Raw genomic sequence first — 20373 nt, 5'->3', positions numbered from 1 at the left:
GGCAGAGACACAGGCAGAGGGAGAAGCAGACTCCATGCAGGGAGCCCGACGTGGGACTCGATCCCGGGTCTCCAGGATCAGGCCCTGGACCAAAGGCAGGCGCTAAACCGCTGAGCCACCCGGGCTGCCCAATAATGACAGGTTTTCAACAGTGATTTTGGCCTTTGTTCTTCTAGTAGTAACTCCTGTGTAAAGGTAGTTTATCAGTGTTTTGGCCATGGAATCAGACCAGCCAGGGACCAGCCTTGCTCCTTATTAACTGTGACGCTTAGGACCAGTTGCTCAATCCTCTAACTCTGTTTGTTTGTTTGTTTTTAAAGATTTTCTTTATTTGAGAGAGAGTGGGAGGGGGGGAGCAAGCTGGGGTGGGGAGGAACAGAGGGAGAGAGGGACAAGCAGACTCTGCACTGAGTGTGAACCCTACTCCAGGCTAGATCTCTCCACTCTAAGATCATGACCTGAGCCGAAACCAAGAGACAGATGCTTAAGCGACTGAGCCACCCAGGTGCCCCCTTCTAAGTCTTATCTGTAACATAAAGGTAATAATAGTATTGGTACTGGGCAGCCCCGGTGGCACAGCGGTTTAGTGCCGCCTGGCAGCCCGGAGTGTGATCCTGGAGACCCGGGATCGAGTCCCATGTCGGGCTCCCTGCGTGGAGCCTGCTTCTCCCTTTGCCTGTGTCTCTGCCTCCTTCTCTCTGTGTCTCTCATGAATAAATAAATAAAATCTTAAAAAAAAAATTAAAAAAATAGCATTGGTACTACCTCTTTTTTTTTGTTTAAGTGTTTTTATTTGAAACAAATAGTTGCACCGAGCAAGAGCTTACTTTCCCCACTCCAAGTTGTTATTATTATTATTATTATTATTATTATTATTATTATTTTTCCCCAGTCCAAATTAAAACAGAGGGTAATAGGGGCAAATGTCTTTTGGCAAGATAGGTCCAGTATGTGAACATCCTTCTACTCACTGTGGCTGGGGCAACTTTATTCATCAGCAGTCATTCTTACACAAAATATTAATCCCAAAGTACTAATGTCACAGAAGAGGAAGTGGTCTTAATTTCATGTGTGGGGCTGTATGTTCTATAAATGCCAAAAGGTAGGAGAAGCACAAACACAGCCCACTCTTAAAAAAAAACTAAATAGTTCAAAGAATTTTCCATCCCCCCCTTACTCCCATAATAAAAAGTAGTGCTGACACCCAGATTTGTTTTTTATCCTGGCCACTTACAAAGTATTCCCCCATCTGACTTGCATCATTAGGGTTATGGATAAAAGTTCATTCACTTTGAAGAGAGGTGCATCTACTCCTTCCTCCTCTTCTTGCCTTCATGCTCATGTTCCTTGGGGCGGCTGCTATCTGAGGGTCTTTTAGAGCCATGGTGTTTTTTGGCCTCTTTCAAAAACTTGTCCAAACCAAAAGGATATTCCTTTAAACTGAACTGGTCCTTCTCGGCCTCTTTGCTTAACTGTCTGAACCAGAAAATTCCTTATCGGGAACAAATCTGTTGGTCTTTATTCTGGCTTTTAGGTCATCACCATACATGTCCTTGTCCAGATTTTTACTGGGCCTGTAAATATTCTGGGCCATATCTTTACCACCTCTCCAGGCTTGATCATAAACGTTGTAAATTTCATCTTCTCCACCTGCAAACCACTGTCCATACCCTTGGACTGATTGAAGAGCCTTTGGTCATCTTGAACTTCATTGGACATCCTTGGATTGGGCACACCAAGAGCAGTGACTTCACTGATAACCTCGATTTTCATTTCTCTGTAGTTTTGACCTCTTATCAGGAGCTGTCCTGGAAAGAGTCCGGTTGTGCTGTCTCTTTGCCTGTCATGCGGGATTTCATCCCTCTCACGTGTCTCCCCATCCTCTTTTTCTTTTTTTTTTTTTAATTTTTATTTATTTATGATAGTCACACACAGAGAGAGAGAGAGAGAGAGGCAGAGACATAGGCAGAGGGAGAAGCAGGCTCCATGCACCGGGAGCCCGATGTGGGATTCGATCCTGGGTCTCCAGGATCGTGCCCTGGCCAAAGGCAGGCGCTAAACCGCTGCGCCACCCAGGGATCCCCCATCTTTTTCCACATGGGTTTTAATCCCAGCTCTTCTTCTTCTCTCTCTCTAGCTTTCTGGGCCATTTCTCTAAGTTTCTCTTCATGTTTCTCCTTTTCTTTTTGTGCCATCTTTCTCTCTACTTGAGCACGCATTTCTACAGCCTCACGAGCTTTCCGATCAGCAATATAGAAGCCAGCTTAGCAAAGTTCTCATTGATGTGAACTGTTTGGTGGCCTTTCCAGACGTTTGTCTAATGGAATTGTATACCCCTTTGCATTTTTCCAGTTTGAAATACAAGGAGGAGTCTTCCACTCTTGTTGCTCCTACACAGTCATCTTTCGGCTAGGAGAATGCATGACAGGTGCAGGAGGAGAAGGTGGTCCTTGGGGAATTCTCTTATTAATCTTGAACCTTGGAGGCTCCATTGGATCTTTCTTCATTTCCACCATCCGACTAACTGTTTAGCTCCAGAGTTGAAAGCCACTCCTTGCTGAGATGCTGTGTATTGAATACACTGAGCAGGAGCCAGTTTATCAGCAGCTCGAACTGACATGGCTGCAGCACCTTCTTTAATACAGATTTTTCTATGGCTACTCTTGTCTTTTCTGTTATCTCTTTAATGGCTTCTTCATGAGGTCTTTGCAGATCTGGATCATCTGCATTCATGACTTGGAAACCAGGTCATGAATAAGTGACCTTGTCTTTTGACTGTCCTTGCCGAGCTATTGCATCATATTTAATTTTTCCTTCAGCATCTACCGGAATGGCCAGTGCATTTGACATTTTTTTTCTTCCGTCCCATATCCATTGGATACTAGGCCACATGAATCTCTGGAAAAGCACCTCCATTTCCCAAATCCTCTAATAATCGAGGTTTCCAGCTTTTCCTGTACCCATATGGGGGAGGTTCTCTTCGGGATGAGACCAGTGAGGTCTGTCTTGATCTCTGGGATCTTGCTTTTTCTTCAGCCTCAAGCTGGTCCTGAGGTAGCTGAGTAGGTGCAGGTAAAAAGCTGGCAAGTGCCATCTTCTTCCCTGGTACTACGTCTTAACAGTATTGTAAGAACTGAGATAAGGTTATCTATTAAATATGTAGCAAAGACATAGTAAGTACTCAGTAATACTAATTGTATCAGGGCAAAAGAATGAAAACAAATTCCTAAAGAGCCAGGAGATTTAAATGATCAGTGAGAATGGGGCATATAACTATCATTTTAATATTTAGTACATGATATGTTTTCAAGCACGACTGTACTTACAGATTATTTGGGTGTTTGTTAGAAATATGGATTTACTAGGCCCAGTAGGTCTGAGAAAACTGTCCATGGATCTGCATTTTTCATTAATACTCTGGTTGATGTAGACTGCCCATGGAACATACTTTAGAAACCCTAGTGTTTTATGAGAGGACTGAATTTAGGTCCCCTAACTATCAAACAATATGAAATGAGAAGTTAGTAAGAAGAAATCAAATTGAACTAAGAACAGATGATCTGAAGGCAGGAATAAAGTTGCCATGATGTTTAAGTTTCAGATGTTTAATGACTTATTTTTCTCTTTTAACTTAGGATGTCTGAACAGGGACGAACAATCATCTTCTCCATTCATCAGCCTCGTTATTCTATCTTCAAGTTGTTTGATAGCCTCACCTTGTTGGCTGCAGGAAAACTGATGTTCCATGGGCCTGCCCAGGAGGCCTTGGGGTTCTTTGCGTCAGTGGGTATGCTGGACTTTTTCATGCAGTAAGATCCTTTATTAACAATCCTGAAAGAGAGTAAAGGAGGTCTATAGGAGTGCTGTTTGATCTTTGAATATACACACTATGGCTTCTGCCACTCCAAAACATTTTGGGTTAGTTTGATGCTAGAATTTTTTCTTCATTGTTTACAGCACTAGCATGTTGTTTAGGTCTCTTTCCTGTCCTATTTGAGTATGCCTGCATATGTATGTATGAATATTTCTCCTGGGCCTGTATGTGATCTGCTTCCTGGTTCTGGTGACATTTCCCTAACAGTTTAGTAAATATGTTGGACTCATAGTTATCTGTCAGTTGAGCATTTTTGAAAAGGCCTAATAATATCTGTAAACAGTTTGTCTTCTTGTCTAGATTATGGATCAGGCTTTCTAATTTTATCTCCTTGTAGATGTTGGTCTGCTTTGGTGGGGGTTCATGAAGATGCTACTTAAAATTTTCTAGTAACATTAAATTACAGATTTAGGCCTTAAGGGGGTAGGAGTTCTTACTAGTCAATAGAATGACTAGTTGTAAGTCTTACTTTGAGGGCTTCTGACTGAGCTGCCTGGTTCTCTTTACAATGGAAATACATAATTTTTTTTAATGACTCATGCAATCTGCTTCATTTTAGAGATATTTGGATATGATTATAGATGGTGATATAGATGGATTATGACTCCAAATATAGTTTTAAATATTTGCTAGCCATCTTCTGAAAAAAATTTTTTTTTAATTTCTCTTATTTAAAGTGAATAAGCACACACAGTTCTAGGGAGTTCAGGGGAAATGAACCTATAGTCAGACTACAGACCAGGTTGAGTTCAGAGGATCATGCCTCAAGAAGTTGAGATAAGCATTCAGCTATGCTGTCCCAGGCACATTCTACTGGGGATGCTGCTCTGGTGATTTGTTCTCTATGTTGGAATTATGACAGCACAACAGATGATCATTTGGCAGTCACTAGGTGAACTTGGATAACAGAACACATCCCTGGTTTTCCCAAATGCAATCTTGCTGTGCGCTTTCTTTGCTTGTTGTCTTGTTTTGAGGAGCTCTAGTCCTAGTCTTAGCTACAGCTTTTTTTCTTTTAACTTAGCTTTTTTCCCCCCTTGGACTGATATTTAGATTTTTGAAGCAGTTCTGATAAGCATCAGAGCATACTGATAGCTGTTTCAGGTCCTATGAATTATGATGGGTAAGGACCAACTATGAAGACTTCCTGGGATTGGTTTTGAATATGTTGTTTTTCTGGAAGACAGCATTGTTGAAATATTATGTGATTGGATATATAAAAAGAAAGGGTGAATCAGTGAAAGAAGAGGGAAAAAAAAAAGATGAGGGAGAAGTTGACTCTCTTCCCTGCCTCACCTCTCTCACCTCTGAAAGTGAATTTTTACTTTCCAAGACCATCAAGTTTGTACTTCCTTTTGTAGGTTACCATTGTGAGCCCTATAATAACCCTGCAGACTTCTTCTTGGATGTCATTAATGGAGACTCCTCTGCTGTGGTATTAAACAGAGAGGACCAAGAGGGTGAAGGTATGTGAATGAATCTGTTGAGAGTCACAGATTATTACCTAACTGAATTGGTGGAAGTTTAGCAATGTGGCAGCTCATTAACACATGGATTTATGAATTTATATTAATGCTGTCTTCTGATAGCAGTTGTCCTAGTCCTTTTGGACTGCTGTAACAAAGATGCCTTACACTAGGTAGCTTAAACAGTAAACATTTGCTTCTCCCAGTTCTGGAGCTGGAAGTCCAAGGTGAAGATACCTATAGACTCCGTGTCTGTTGAGGACCCGCTTCCTGGTTCAAAGATGGGTGACCACTTCCATGATGGAAGTGAGGAGGGGCCTCTTTTATAAGGGTACTAATCTCATTCATTAGGGCTACACTCCTATGACTTAATCACCTTTCAAATATCATCACACATCAGCATATAATTCTTGAGGGAACACATTCACTTTATAGTACTGGTCAACATAGATCTTGTTTTCCACAAGTGCTATATTTTTTATTTAATTTGTAAATGAGTATTTATGTGATAGTGTCACTTATAAGGGGAATTTTCATTAAAAATGTCATTGTTTATATAATGTTTTGAAATAAGAAACTTGGCAGTTTATATATTTGTATATAGAAGAAAACAAGGACCAGGTTTGTATATTAGGAGTTATAACTCCCTATGGTAAGAGGTCTATTTTAAAAGAATTAGGGTTCAAATAGGTGAGGAGGTTTGCTGTATTTATAAGTTTATGGTCAGTAGATTTGCTGTATTTATAAGTTTATGGAAGTAGTCGGACAATTAACTGTATTTTTCTAATCTTGTAAAGCAATGCTAGATCTAATAATTTTTTATACCTAGGCATTAGAATTAAGATGGTAACAAGGAATCTAGAGAAGAGTTACAGAAAAATGGTCTAAATCAGTTGTTATTTTATTAATAATGCTTCCCTTCTTTATCCACTTTTATTCCAAAGTCAAGGTGACTGAAGAGCCTTCCAAGAGAGGTACTCCATTCATAGAAAGAATAGCTGAATTTTATGCCAATTCTGACTTCTGCAGAAAAACAAAAGAGGAGTTAGATCAACTCTCAAAGAGTCAGAAAAGGAAGAGCTCAGCCTTTAAGGAGATCACGTATGCCACCTCCTTCTGTCAGCAACTCAAATGGATTTCCAAGCGTTCATTCAAAAATTTACTGGGTAATCCCCAGGCCTCTATCGCTCAGGTAACTGACAGATTCTTCTGATAATGCTGGGACATACTCATGTGGGAACATTAGGTTCTGATATAAAGTCTTTTAGGATTATGCTTATCTTCTACTCAAACTTACATTTATTTATCCCTACTCCATTTGGGATATAAAAACATCCAATAAAACAAAGTAAAAAACACCATGAAATTTTTATTTGTGGAAAATTTTTTTAGTTTTTTTTTTTACTACAAAATTAAGAATTTTTGTTTATTTAGACTAGCTGTAAGGGATAATCTTTGTAGAAAAATCTTCAAAAATTGTGAAATAAAGGAAATGTTTAGCCACACTTAGAATTTTCTGGTAGCTGCACATATTCATTTTCCGACTCATTCAACAAGTTCTTACTGACCATGTGTGGCATTTTGAGAGCTTGTATATGGGAGTGAACAAAATGGGAAAAATAAAACCCTTGTTCTTTCTCTCTCTCTCTCTCTTTTTTTTTTTTTTTTTTTTTAAGATTTTATTTATTTATTCATGAGAGACACACAGAGAGGCAGGGACATAGGCAGAGGGAGAATCAGGCTCCCTGTGAGAAGCCTGGTGCGGGACTTGATCCCAAGAGCCTGGGATCATGACCTAAGCCACTTAGGTCATGACCTAATCACTAAGCCACCCAGGTGCCCCTAAACCCCAATTCTCATAGAGCTTTTCTTCCTATGAGGAGTGACAGATGACAAATTCAGACAGTAATGAACTATGTAGCAAGTCATATGGTAAAAGGAGCTATGGAGAAAGTTTAAGTAGAGTGGTGGGGAAAGGAAGAGAAGCAGGAAGAAAAGGAGAGTGGGAGAATGGAAGAGAGTGGAAAGGGCTTAATGGCATTTGAAATCAAGTGTCCAGGGAAGCCTGTCTCTAGAATTCACTGAATGTACCTGAAGATCATAGAGGCTAGCTTCTTTCTGAGGGAAGAGCCTATGTGCCAGTGCTGTTCCTCATAATTGACCTTTCTAATTTAGGGGTTCAATCTTAGGAGAGCACTAGGTACCTAAGCCAGTTTGCAGTTCACACAACCTAGTAAGCAGGCTTAAATTCTGTTAAATAAGGCTCTTTACTATCAGATTAACTTTCTTTTGATAAAGACAAAATCATGTTATTTTCCTCTTTTGGCTGACTCTGTTGATAATTGTTGATCATTCCCCCTTTATTGTTCTGTTATTCTCAGGTGCTCTATCATACAAAATGAGTATTCCCAGTTCATTGATCCATCTTTCTAAGCAAATCTTAGTTTAGCTGGTTATTTGGGGGGTTATTTTATTATCAATTATTGAATTTCTGTTAAGTACCAAAAGATGGCATGCTGTTGGCACTAAGAAGATATTGCTGACTTCTTGGGACACCTGAATGGCAATGGCATAGGGGCCAACTCTTGGTTTCATCTCCAGTTGTAATCTCAGAGTTGTGGGATTGAATCCTGTGTTGGGTTCCATGCACAGAGTGAAATCTGGTTAAGACTCTCTCCCTCTGCTCACTCCCCTACCCCATGTTTGTGTGTGCACACAGGTGTGCTCTCTCTCTGTCTCTCACTCAAATAAGTCAATCTTAAATATTACTGACTTCTCACCATGTGAACTATAATTTTTGTACTTCAGTATTAATACCAAGAATTAATTCTAACTATTAATACCAAGAGTCTCCAACCCTGGGAAATATTGCTAATTGCTCCAAACGTTTTGCTACTATTATTTCGTACTTCTTTTCTTTTTTTTTTTTTTTAAGATTTTTAAATTTTATTTATTCATGAGAGACACAGAGAGAGAGAGAGAGAGAGAGGCAGAGACATAGGCAGAGGGAGAAGCAGGCCCCATGCAGGAAGCTTGACGTGGGACTCGATCCCGGGTCTTCAGGATCAGGCCCTGGGTTGAAGACAGTGATAAAACTGCTGAGCCACCCGGGCTGCCCTTATTTCTGTCAGAATGTGTACTTCTGTGCACTATCAAAGTTAAATTTTTATTCTTTTAGAGTAGATTTGATATCATTTGGAAATGAGTCTGACAAATAATGTCAACCTCGTTACCTATTGTTCCAACAGTGAGATAATATGACAGTGTTGATTCTTTAGTGTGATTTATGCATTATGGTTTTTTTACTTGGAACATAATGTAAATTTCTCTTTTCTCTGAAATTGGTTTAAAAGTATCTTGTCCAAGTCACATATATGGTAGCTCTGGGCTTAATTAAGTTTTTAATTAAATTCCAGTTAGTTAACATGCAGTATAGTATTTATTTCAGGTGTACCATTCGGTGATTCAGTACTCCAGTACAGCACCCGGTGCTCATCCCAACAAGCGCACTCCTTAATCCCCAGCACCTATTTAACCCATCCCCCACCCATCTTTCCTCTGGTAACCATCAGTTTGTTCTCTATAGTTAAGTCTGTTTCTTGGTTTACCCCTCCCCCCCACCATGATAATTTGTTTTGTTTCTTAAATTCCACATATGAGTGAAATCATATGGTATTTGTCTTTCTCTGACTGACTTATTTTGCTCAGCATTATACTCTCTAGCTCCATCCCCATCATTGCAAATGGCATGATTTCATTTTTTTTTTTTAGGATGAATAATATTCCATTGTATGTGTATACCACCTCTTTATCCACCTGTATGGACATTTGGGCTCTTTCTGTCATTTGGCTATTGGAGATAATGCTGCTATAAACATAGCGGTGCATGTATCCTTTCAAATTAGTGTTTTTGTATTCTTTGGATAAATACCTAATAGCACAGTTGCTGGATTGTAGGGTAGCTCTCTTTTTAACTTCTTGAGGAACCTCTGTACTCTTTTCCAGAGTGGCTGCACCAGTTTGCATTCCTACCAGCAGTGTGAGGGTTCCCCTTTCTAGATGGTGCAGCTATTTCTAATCCACTATGATTCTACATCTTTTGTTGCTAGGCTTTCTTCTGCACAAACCCAGGCCTAGTGCCTCCAGGTTGCATACGCAGCCTACATGCCTCCTCGGGGAACTCAGTTTCACAAAAGGAGTCCTAACAATGCTCAGATGCATGGCAATCCCACAGAATAAAGATAGAACATTGCATCTGTCTCTGAGCATCTGCCGTTCAGATTTGCACATGCTGGAACGTTAATGTAAGACAGGAGCAGGCAAACCTTTATTTGTGAAGGGCTAGGTAGTAAAATACTTTCAGCTTTGCAGACCTGTGGTCTTTGTCTCAGGGATTCCACTCTGCCATTTTAGCGAGAAGGGAGCCATAGGTAATACACAAGCAAGGGAGTATGGCTGTGTTCCACTAAAACTTCACTGATAGACACAACTTTGAATTTCATTTAAATTCCATGTGGCAAGAAATATTCTTCTTCTCTCACTCTTTTTTCCCCAACCATTAAAAAAAGTGGTAAAAACTATTCTTAGCTAGAGGGCTGAACAGAAGTTGGCGACTGGCCATGTTTGCCTGTGGACCCCAGCTTGCTGACCTTTGGTTTAGTGTTTTTAATCTCGTGTGTATGTTGTTTACTTCTCGAAGTGTTTGGATGTGAGGCTATTAAATTGCTTTATGGCTTCCTGCTGATAAATCTCCTATTGGTAATAATATTACAGCCATACTTAGATTTCAACTAGTCGTATATCTGATTCAGACTTTGCTTCTGATAATGCCATTTAACCAAAGGTTGTATTTGGATGATCTTGGAGTAAGTGGATCATCTGTATAAAAGGATTTGATGTTCATTTAACGTGCCATGATCTTTCTGATCAAGTCAATTTGGAAAACACTATCATAACTCTTAGAAATTCCTTTTTTTCTATTGGCGTATTTAATATTTGACTATGGATTAGTTTCTCGAGTGATGGCCGTAATTATCCCTCAGCACTCCCCTTGTGATATGTTGCTAAGCACATTTGAACAAGACAGAATAACATATATAGGGGATTCCCTCTCCCCTTATTCAAAACAGAAACCTCATAGATAGTGTCTTTGTGTGCTCTGTTGAGCAATGTTCAGTTTGCTTGTTTTATTTTTCTTTTATGTAATGCAAGAAAGAATAACAGATACACCTTGTGAAAGCATGACAAAATTATGAGATTAATCATTTTGTCAATACGTTTGAAAGCTGACTTTGAAAATACTTTGAGAACTTTGAAACCTTCAGCAAACATCCTAATGATAATACTGACAGTCTGTTAGTATAAGATAAAATTTGAATTCAAAAGAAACAAGCATGTAGTATCCAGTTTAAAAAGTCTGAATATTCTTGAAGTTATATTGTCTGAAAGTAGAGACTTATATACATACACATGTGCACACAATAATGGTTCATCATTTATTTTGGGAGTTTAATCTGTTGGCATGAAGTGCAGTATATTCTTAGGTTAATGAAAATTATACCAGGGTAATAGATTTTTTTCCAAATTCCTGACTGTCTTATTAGCAAGGGATTTTTTTTTTTTAATATTTTATTCATCCATTCATGAAAGACATGCAGAGAGAGAGGCAGAGATAGTCAGAGGGAGAAGCAGACCCCCTGCAGGGAGCCTGATGCAGGACTCAATCCCGGGTCTCCAGGATCACACCCTGGGCCAAAGGCAGGCGCTAAACGGCTGAGCCACCCAGGTGTCCCTAGCAAGGGGATTTTGAAGACATCTCAGATCATATTTTCTCCAGATGGTAGTATTCACAGGCTAGCCTTCACAGATCATGATCCTGTTTTACAGTTTTGTTTGCTTCATGTCAAAATAGACTTATCTTGATACTATTATGCTGTTGTAGTACTGAGATTTTTTTTTTTAACTTTGAAGGTTCTGAGATACATGGTTGGATATTTTTTCTTTAGATGAGCATTTCATATATTTTTATACTTAATACAATATGAAAGTATAATAAGAATTTTCTTTTTTTTAAATATTTTATTTATTTATTTAGGATAGTCACAGAGAGAGAGAGAGAGAGGCAGAGACACAGGCAGAGGGAGAAGCAGGCTCCATGCACCGGGAGCCTGACGTGGGACTCGATCCCGGGTCTCCAGGATCGCGCCGTGGGCCAAAGGCAGGCGCCAAACCGCTGCGCCACCCAGGGATCCTCTGAATTTTCTTAAATAAATTCTATCGTAGGGTATCCCTGGGTGGTTCAGCAGTTTAGCACCTGCCTTCCGCCCAGGGCGTGATCCTGGAGTCCCGGGATCGAGTCCCTCGTTGGGCTCCCTGCATGGAGCCTGCTTCTCCTTCTGCCTGTGTCTGCCTCTCTCTCTCTCTCTCCCTCTCTCTCTCTCTCTCTCTCTGTGTCTCATGAATAAATAAATAAAATCTTAAAAAAAAAAAAAAGAAACTAAGATTTCTAAAAAATAAAAAATAAATTCTATCATAGTATAACCCTTAATCCTTTGCTTATAGAAGTGTCCTTAATAGATATTTTATCAGTCTTAAAAACAAAAGTGATGCTTATGCAGTCATCTTAGGAGGCCTCAAACAGACCGAGTAAGCCAATATAGGTAACAGTGGCAAATAAATAGCAGGTTGCTTCTACACTGTTGGCTGTAGGCCCGGACTGAGGTTGCTAGAAGCAGTGATAAGAGAATGGGTAGTGGAAGCATTTGAGTACCGTCAGAGACAGCTAGCTGAATGCTTTGGTGGCAATGACAGTGCACTTTTTCAGTATAGGCATGCCCTGCCCGCTAGGTCAGGTAGGCGGGTCTCAGCTTACCCCTGCTTCCTTATCACACAGAATAACATTGTCAGAATTTTTTTATGTGTGCTTGAAAATTTTTATTTATTTATAATGGTAAAAGTAAAGATAGCCTGTTTTTATTTGAACCCCTTGACATATGAAACTGCATGCTCACTAGCACAAAGGTTGAGAGTTCAGGCAGAGCTGCTAGTCACTTGGACTTTACTCCTCAAGTGACTTAGCCAGGCACTAGCATTATTCCCCTTCTGTATATGGCCTTCCCAGGCCTGGTGGCCTGGACTGGACCTTGAGCTGGCCTGGCAAATCACTGGGAAGAACCTTAGCATTCCAGGGGTCTATTGTGTTCTATCAGCCTCCCCAGCACACAGATAAATTATTTTTTAATTTAGAAAGAAGCCAAATAATATACACTCCCAAGGACTTTGGCTGAACCATTGGAAGTATTTATCTCAATGGAGAAATTGGATTATGTAGCCTCGTATTTTATAGTAATTAGTGATGTGTTAGGTTCTTACCTTTTTAAAAAATTTTTTTTATCTTTAATTAAAACTTGTTTTTCTTTTTCTTTTTGAAAAGATAATTGTAACAGTCATCCTGGGATTGGTTTTAGGTGCCATTTTCTATGATCTAAAAAATGATTCTACAGGAATCCAGAATAGGTGAGTAAATTTGGATCTTGATTTTGAGAAAGTGCTGTTACATCTTTCAAGCTTATGAAAATCCATGAGGAATTTGAGATAAGGGCAGCCTGGGGGGCTAGTGGTTTAGCACCGCCTTCAGCCCAGGGGCGTGATCCTGGAGCCCCGGGATCGAGTCCCATGTCGGGCTCCCTGCATGGAGCCTGCTTTTCTCCCTGCCTGTGTCTCTGCACTCCCCCACCCCCAACCCCCGCCCCATGCATGTCCCTCATGAATAAATAAAATCTTAAAAAAAAAAAAAGAATTTGAGATAAGTACAGTGTAAAGTGAGGAATAGGATAAGTCAGTGAATTAAAAGCTGAATGCATATATGTGTGTGTGTGTGTGTGTGTGTGTGTGGTGGTAATTTATACAGAATATACAGATAATTTTTACATTCTTAACCAGTTTCAAGTGTACAGTTCAGTGGCATTAAATACATTCCCATCATTTTTTAAAAAGATTTTCTTTCTTTCTTTCTTTCTTTCTTTCTTTCTTTCTTTCTTTCTTTCTCTCTTTCTCTCTTTCTTTCTTTCTTGAGCTTGTAAACAGAGGGATGGGTGGAGGTGGGAGGTGGCGGGGGAGAGAGAGAGAGAGAGAGAGAGCATTTCAAGTAGACTCCGTGTTGAGTGTAGAGCTTGACACAGGGCTCAATCTCATAACCCTGAGATCATGACCTGAGCCAAAATTAAGAGTCAGACATTTAATGGACCAAGGCACCCAAGTGGCCTGATACATTCACATTACTATGCAACTATCACAACCATCCAACTCCAGAACACTTCATCATCCCAAACTGTGTTTCTGTACATATTGAAGAATAATTCCTCATTCTCCCTTTCTTTATTGCCTGGAAGAAATTATACTTCATTATACTTATTGTCTCTGAATTTGACTACTCTAGGTACTTAGATAAGTGGAATCATACAGTGTTTGTCCTTTGGTGACTAGCTTATTTTCCTTAGTATAATATCTTTAAGGTTCATCCATTTGTACCGAATGAAGGATTGCTTTCCTTTTCGAGGCTGAATAATATTCCACTGTATAGATACACCATATTTTGTTTATGCATTTATTTGTCCTTGGACACTTGGGTTATTTCTACCTTTTGGCTATTGTGAATGCTGGGGAGGAAGAATTTCCTTTGCTCTTCAAAGTTCATCCAGTAGGACCAAGAATCACATTGACATGATACAGATTAACAGGAGAAAATCAAATTTAATAGCATCTGTACAGGAAATCCACACAGACATGCAAATTCCAAAAACAGACAATATAATGCTTATCTGAGCGAAGGAGAAGGGGGGGCAGGATCTGAGGATACAAAGGAGGAGAAAGACCTTACCTGGAAGATGGGAGATGATGTTTGGAAAACAAAGGTTGCCCTCTTTAGCAAATAAGTTTCTTAGGCAAAGAGGAATCTTTCTCCATAGCCTTCTTTCTGGTATAGGCTCTCTTTTCCAATGTAAATTTAGGCAGTTGAGGGGGAGGTAAAAAGCCTTTCTTGAATCTACCAGGTCTTGATTCTTTTAAGTCAAAATAATCTTAGGTCAAAGTGACCTGCCTTGGAGCCTGCCTTTTGCCCCTAATTGAGCAATGCTGCTATGAAAGTGGATGTACAAATAAATATCTGTTTGAGTCTCTAGTTTAAATTCTTTTGGTTTATACCTAGAAGTAGAATTACTGGATCATTTGGTAATTCTATTAAATATCCTGTCTTCCATAGCAGCTGTATCATTTTGCATTCCTACCAGCAGTACACAAGGGTTTCAATTCCCTAACAACCTTACCAAACTTATTATTTTTTTCTTTTTAATAATAATAACCATTCTAATTGGTGTCAGGTGATACCTCATGTGTTTTTTTTTTTGTTTTTTTTTTAAGATTTTTATTTATTTATTCATGAGAGACAGAGAGAAGCAGAGACACAGGCAGAGGGAGAAGCAGGCTCCACACAGGGAGCCCGACATGGGACTCCATCCCGGGTCTCCAGGATCACACCCTGAGCCACAGGCGGTGCTAAACCGCTGCGCCACCGGGGCTGCCCCCCTCATGTGGTTTTTGATTTGCATTCACCTAATGATTAGAGGTGTTGAGAACCTTTTCATGTGCTTATTGTCCATTTGTGTATCCTCTTTGGAGAAATGTCTATTCAAATCCTTTGCCCATTTTTTTTTTTTAAAGATTTTATTTATTTATTCATGAGACACAGAGGGAGTCCAAGACATAGGCAGAAGGAGAAGCAGGGTAGCCTGATGCAGGACTGGATCCCAAGACCCTGGGATCACAATCTGAGCCAAAGGTAGAGGCTCAACTGCTGAGCCACCTAGGTGCCACTCTTTGCCCATTTTTTGGTTAGATTTTTAAAATTGATTAACTGTAAGTGTCTTTCATATATTCCAGATATTAACCCCTTACCAAGCATAAATTTGCACATATTTTCTGACATTCTATGGGTCGTCTTTTCACTGTTGAGAATGTCCTTTGATGCACAAATGTTTTAAATTTTGCTATAGTCCAGTTTATCTAATTTTTTTTCTTTTGTTGCTTGTGAATATTTTTTTTTCTTCTATTTTTTGATTTGTTTGCCATGGAGAGGTTGATGACACTGAGGTTTTTCCAACTGTTATATGGTTAGCACTTATGTTAGTTTACCTTACTGAATTTTAGTCATTATGTGCCCTTAAAAATATTTTTTCATGGTGAGACTTTGTAATGGGCTCTAGAATGCTCTGAATATATATGCTCAGCAATGCCAAAGACTGCAGAGTTCTTCATGTAGAAAGCTGTTTTGTGCCAGGCACTGTTCTCTGTGCTTTAAACCATGGACTCAGGCTTCTGCACCAGGAGGTGGGGTTGTATTATTCCCATTTTACCATAAGGGTATAAAGAAAGTTGCAATAGTGTAAGTTGAATCTGTTTTGATGTCTGATTGTTTATGAAAGAATCAGCATAAAAGTCAATTCCTCACTCAAATAAAATAAAATGTAGTGGTTCTCTACATTGAGATTATTATGGCAGCTCATTTCCTGAATTATGTCACTGTTTTTCTCTTTACTTTCCCTGAAGGGTGTGTTCTTCTCTCACACGTTTCCAAGCTTGCTAGTAATTGGTGATTTGTACCCTCCGTAGATGCCATATTTTTACCAAGCACAGAATATAGGTCAGAGGATCTATCACTTGTGGACCTTTTATGTTGTACAGTGAGAAGCATTTGCAAAAAGTATTGGAAAACCTGTCCTCAACTGGAATTTTAAAGGGGAACTGGATATCTAACCATTAAAAATTTTTGTAGAAGAATCCAGAGAAATAAAGAAGAGATTTAGCAGCTTCTTCAAATGTTTTCTGGAGAAATAGGGCACTGAATCTATGTATGTATGTATGTATGTATTTATGATTTTATTTATTTATTCATGAGAGACACAGAGAGAGACAGGCAGAGACACAGGCAGAGGGAGAAGCAGACTCCAAGCAGGGAGCTTGACATGGGACTTGATCCTGGGACCCCACGATCACGCCCTGGGCTGAAGGCGGGTGCTAAACTGCTGAGCCACCCGGGCTGCCCCCACTGAATTTATTTTATTTTGTATTTTTGACTTAAGCTTGCTGCTACTTTTTAATCATTTGAAATTGCTCAGGAGGCTAGTGGTTTGGTTCTATTGTTTGGGAATGAATTATCCCAAAGAAGTACTCTCTGCTCTTTCTTTAACCTGTATAACTGACAAGCTGAGGTTTAGTCATATGTAGAGTATGAGCTTCTATTGTAGGGATAGCTAAGCAAATTAATGTATATTAAGAGAAAAGATGTTTTAAGAAATACTTGGATCAATAAGTAGATATTATAGGTGTGGATTACCAGCTTGAAAAGAATTAGAATATCTTAAATTCTCTAGGAATAAAAACTGTATTTACTATAAAATAAATCATATGATTTAGAAGTAATGTCACTATCTACTAGTTCAGAATCATGATAAACACAGCAGTATTGTTAGATATAAGGCTTAACAAATTGAGCTGAATTGTTGCACGTCCCATATTTATTTCTTCCTTCTTTTCTTTTTTCTTTTCTTTCTTTCTCTCTCTTTCTTTCTTGTTCTTTCATTCTTTTTTTGTATGTCTTATATTTCTGAAATTAGCTTTTATTTTGATAGTAGGCTTACTTACGTGGAGAAAGTTGCATAGGTCTGTGTATTAGGTCTGGCTATTTTCCATTCATTAATTGTATAAACATTTACTTTTAAAATAGTCTGTTCTCTAAGTTATTTATTTTATTTATTTTTTGTATTAAAACAATTACTGGGATGCCTGGGTGGCTCAGTGGTTGAGCATATGCCTTTAGCTCAGGTCATGATCCCAGGGTCCCGGGATAGATTCTCACATCAGGCTCCCTACAGGGAGCCTGCTTCTCCCTCTGCCTATGTCTCTGCTTCTTTCTCTGTGTCTCTCATGAATAAATAAATAAAATCTTAAAACAACAACAATTACTGAGTGTGTGTCAATGGACTTTTTTTGAGGGGCAGTACACTTCGGTTCATATTTTTAAGTGTTCTTTCATTCTCGTGTCATTTAAATGATGGGTCACTTCAGTTCTTTGAAGTCACGATCCTTAGTGTCAATTAAATGGTTTGATTACGAAGGGAAGCCCAACACTGTTTCAGGAATGTTGGCATGCTTTCATAAAATGTGTATGTCCCTCAAAGTGTAGATTAACTGTGACTTTCCTTTTTAAGCCTTAATTATTTTACTGAGAAAAAAGCGTTAGTAGTCTTCCTTTTCTTACAGGCACATACCTATATTTTTCCTTTATAAGCATCATTTTGTTTTCTTTTTTGAGCACATTGGAAACCATTTTGGCAATGGCTTATCAAGGATAACATCATGGCTCTTCTGACAGTTGTGTGATGGATATATATATATAATAAGGTATCGACTGAGATTTTCCTCCACTGTAATTTTGCCTCTTCATGTTTTAGTTTCTTCTTTACCTTGAAAAGGTGGCTAGTAGAGGTTTTTGAGCTTTGTGGGCTTTATTTGGTTCACTGTTTCTCTTTTCATACATTAGATATGAACAGATACTTATTGTTTCTGTTAAAATTCAAGGTGGTAATATTTTTATGACCTATGTATTCATCAGCACAGACTGCCATCACAGTCATCCACAGACTGGGTGGCTTAAACAACAGTCTAAAAAACAGGGTTAGATCAGGGTGCATCCATGGGCAGGTTCCAAAGAGAGCTCTCTTCCCGGCTCACAGGTGGCTGGCTACCTTTTTGCTGTATTCTCACATGGCAGAGAGAGAGAAAAAGAGTGTGCTCAGGTGTTTCTCCCTTTTTTTTACGGGCACTAAATCCATCATGAAGCCCATACCTTCATGACCTCATCTAAATGTAATTACCTCCTAAATACACTGTTGCTAAATATCATCACATTGAGGATTTGTGCTTCAACATAGGAATTTGGGGAGAGGACACAGTTCAATCCATAGCAGTCCAGGACTGTGACTTCCAAACTATGTTCTGTGGAGTCCCAGGGGTACCATTGTGAACCCACAGAGATGATGGGGAGAAAGCTGATGGGGCCATACTTCCCTCTGTTTTAATCAGAACAGTTTCTATTTAATGTTCTAAGGTATCATTTGAGGAGAGTTTTGTGGTTAGAAAAACTGATCTAAGAATGTTTAATTGACTGCAGTGTTTTTCTTTCCCTTTCTCTCATTGCAGATCAGGGGTGCTCTTCTTTCTGACAACCAACCAGTGTTTCAGCAGTGTGTCAGCTGTGGAGCTCCTTGTGGTTGAGAAGAAGCTTTTTATGTGAGTAGGTCTCTGTTCCAGGAATGGGGCTCTCTGGTATCAGGGGCTAATGGTCAGATTGGTCATATCCAGCATTGGGCCACAGCTTGGGTCCTGGGGATTGCCAATGATAATTGAGAACAAGCAGCCAGAGGTAAGAAGGACAATCATGAACATGTGGGGCATGATACCAAGGGAAAAGAGATTTCAAGGTTAAGGCAGAGCCAGCAAGTCCAAATGCTGCAGAAAAAGGAAGCAATAAAGGGGTAAAAAGGATCTTTTGTTTTTAGCAACTGAGAAGTCATGGTGGCCCTCACGGGAAAAGTTAGAGGGGCTTGGTAGAGAGTAAGTGGTGGGTTGAACAGTAAATACAAGGTGTGGAGGTCAAGTTGACAAAGAATGTGGTCCCAGCTTAGCCCTCAAATGGAAGGGGAATGGAAGAAGCCAAAGGGCAGCCTTCCAATAAATTAGGGGCTGTTTTGTTTCTTGTGTTTATCAAGGTTGGAAGAGATTTGCCCATATTTACACCCTGAGGAAAGAGAATCATTCCGGGGGAAAGAATGATATTAGGGGAGAAGTTTGGAATTACAGGAGGAAGATGTCAGGAAGAGGAAGGGATCTAGAGCCAAAAAGGGAAGAAAACAGGATTTGATAGCTGACAGGGATATGTGGTTGAAAGGTATGATTACTGAAGGAGGAAGTGCCATTTTCTTTTTTTATCATGAAAGTAGAAGAAGTGATCCCAGGCTGCATTAAGAAGCTCAGAGGATAGCAGTGCCACCTTCTTCATAATCAAAAGTGGGGAGAAAGTAAAGCCTCTACCATAACTGAGCTCAGCTACTAGAACGTTATTCTCTAAGGAGAGTCAGTGTTAGAAAAGGGGGAGGAGATGAAGATCTGCTCACTGGGAGTGGGTGCTCCAGGGGCAGAATGGATGGCATTCAAAGGGAGGGCTTTTTTTTTTTTTTTTAAGATTTTATTAATTTATTTGAGAGAGAGAGTATGAGCAGGGGAGGGGCAGAAGGAGAGTAAGAAGCAGACCCCTTGCTGAGCAGGGAGCCTAGCCTGATGCAGGACTCAATCCCAGGACCCTGAGATCATGACCTGATCTGAAAGCAGACATGTAACTGACTGAGCCACTCAGGTGCCCCTCAAAGGGGAGACTCGCACCCAAGATAGTGCCTGATGCTGACGGAATGGAAGGCTGGGATTTGCCTCAAGGATGTGAGAAGCTGTAGTTATTAAAACCCTGGTGGTGGCAGAAATCGCAGGTAAGCAAGCAGTCTAACCTGGTCTCTGCCTTTTAAACTAATGTAGGATGAATTTTTCTTTTTTTTAGACATGAATATATCAGTGGATACTACAGAGTGTCATCTTATTTCTTTGGAAAACTGTTATCTGATTTACTACCCATGAGGATGTTACCAAGTATTATATTTACTTGTATAATATACTTCTTGTTAGGTAAGCAATATGACAAACCGTTTGTGTCTGTAGTTTTGGATATGAGGGCAAGCCGATTTCTTTTTACTAGCTTGTTTTTGGTTCTCAAACTTTAAACCAAGCTGGTGACATAAGGATACATCTATCCATTGTACAAACTCTGAAGTAACTGTTCTCTAAGGACACTTTTGTCAAGACTTGTCCCAAAATAGCTTTTTTTAAAAAAAGATTTTATTTATTTGAGAGAGAGAGAGCATGAGCAGAGGA

General features: G+C 39.5%; 1 protein-coding gene and 1 pseudogene across 7 annotated transcripts in view; one reads left to right on the top strand and one right to left on the bottom strand.

The window, feature by feature from the left end:
- ABCG2 (ATP binding cassette subfamily G member 2 (JR blood group)) overlaps positions 1-20373 on the top strand; it is a 138641-nt gene that overhangs the window by 107744 nt on the left and 10524 nt on the right. For all 7 annotated transcript variants that reach the window (XM_077882832.1, XM_077882835.1, XM_077882834.1 and 4 more), the window contains 6 exons: positions 3636-3787; positions 5236-5340; positions 6285-6532; positions 12773-12855; positions 18595-18684; positions 20003-20127. In XM_077882832.1, the coding sequence (XP_077738958.1) occupies positions 3636-3787; positions 5236-5340; positions 6285-6532; positions 12773-12855; positions 18595-18684; positions 20003-20127 (803 nt within the window). The remainder of the gene's footprint in view (positions 1-3635; positions 3788-5235; positions 5341-6284; positions 6533-12772; positions 12856-18594; positions 18685-20002; positions 20128-20373) is intronic.
- On the bottom strand, positions 963-3094 carry LOC144304111 (SNW domain-containing protein 1-like; annotated as a pseudogene).

The sequence above is a fragment of the Canis aureus genome, chromosome 33, assembly GCF_053574225.1.
Source record: "Canis aureus isolate CA01 chromosome 33, VMU_Caureus_v.1.0, whole genome shotgun sequence".
NCBI lineage: Eukaryota > Metazoa > Chordata > Mammalia > Carnivora > Canidae > Canis > Canis aureus.
This window is presented reverse-complemented; position numbering and strand designations above follow the sequence as displayed.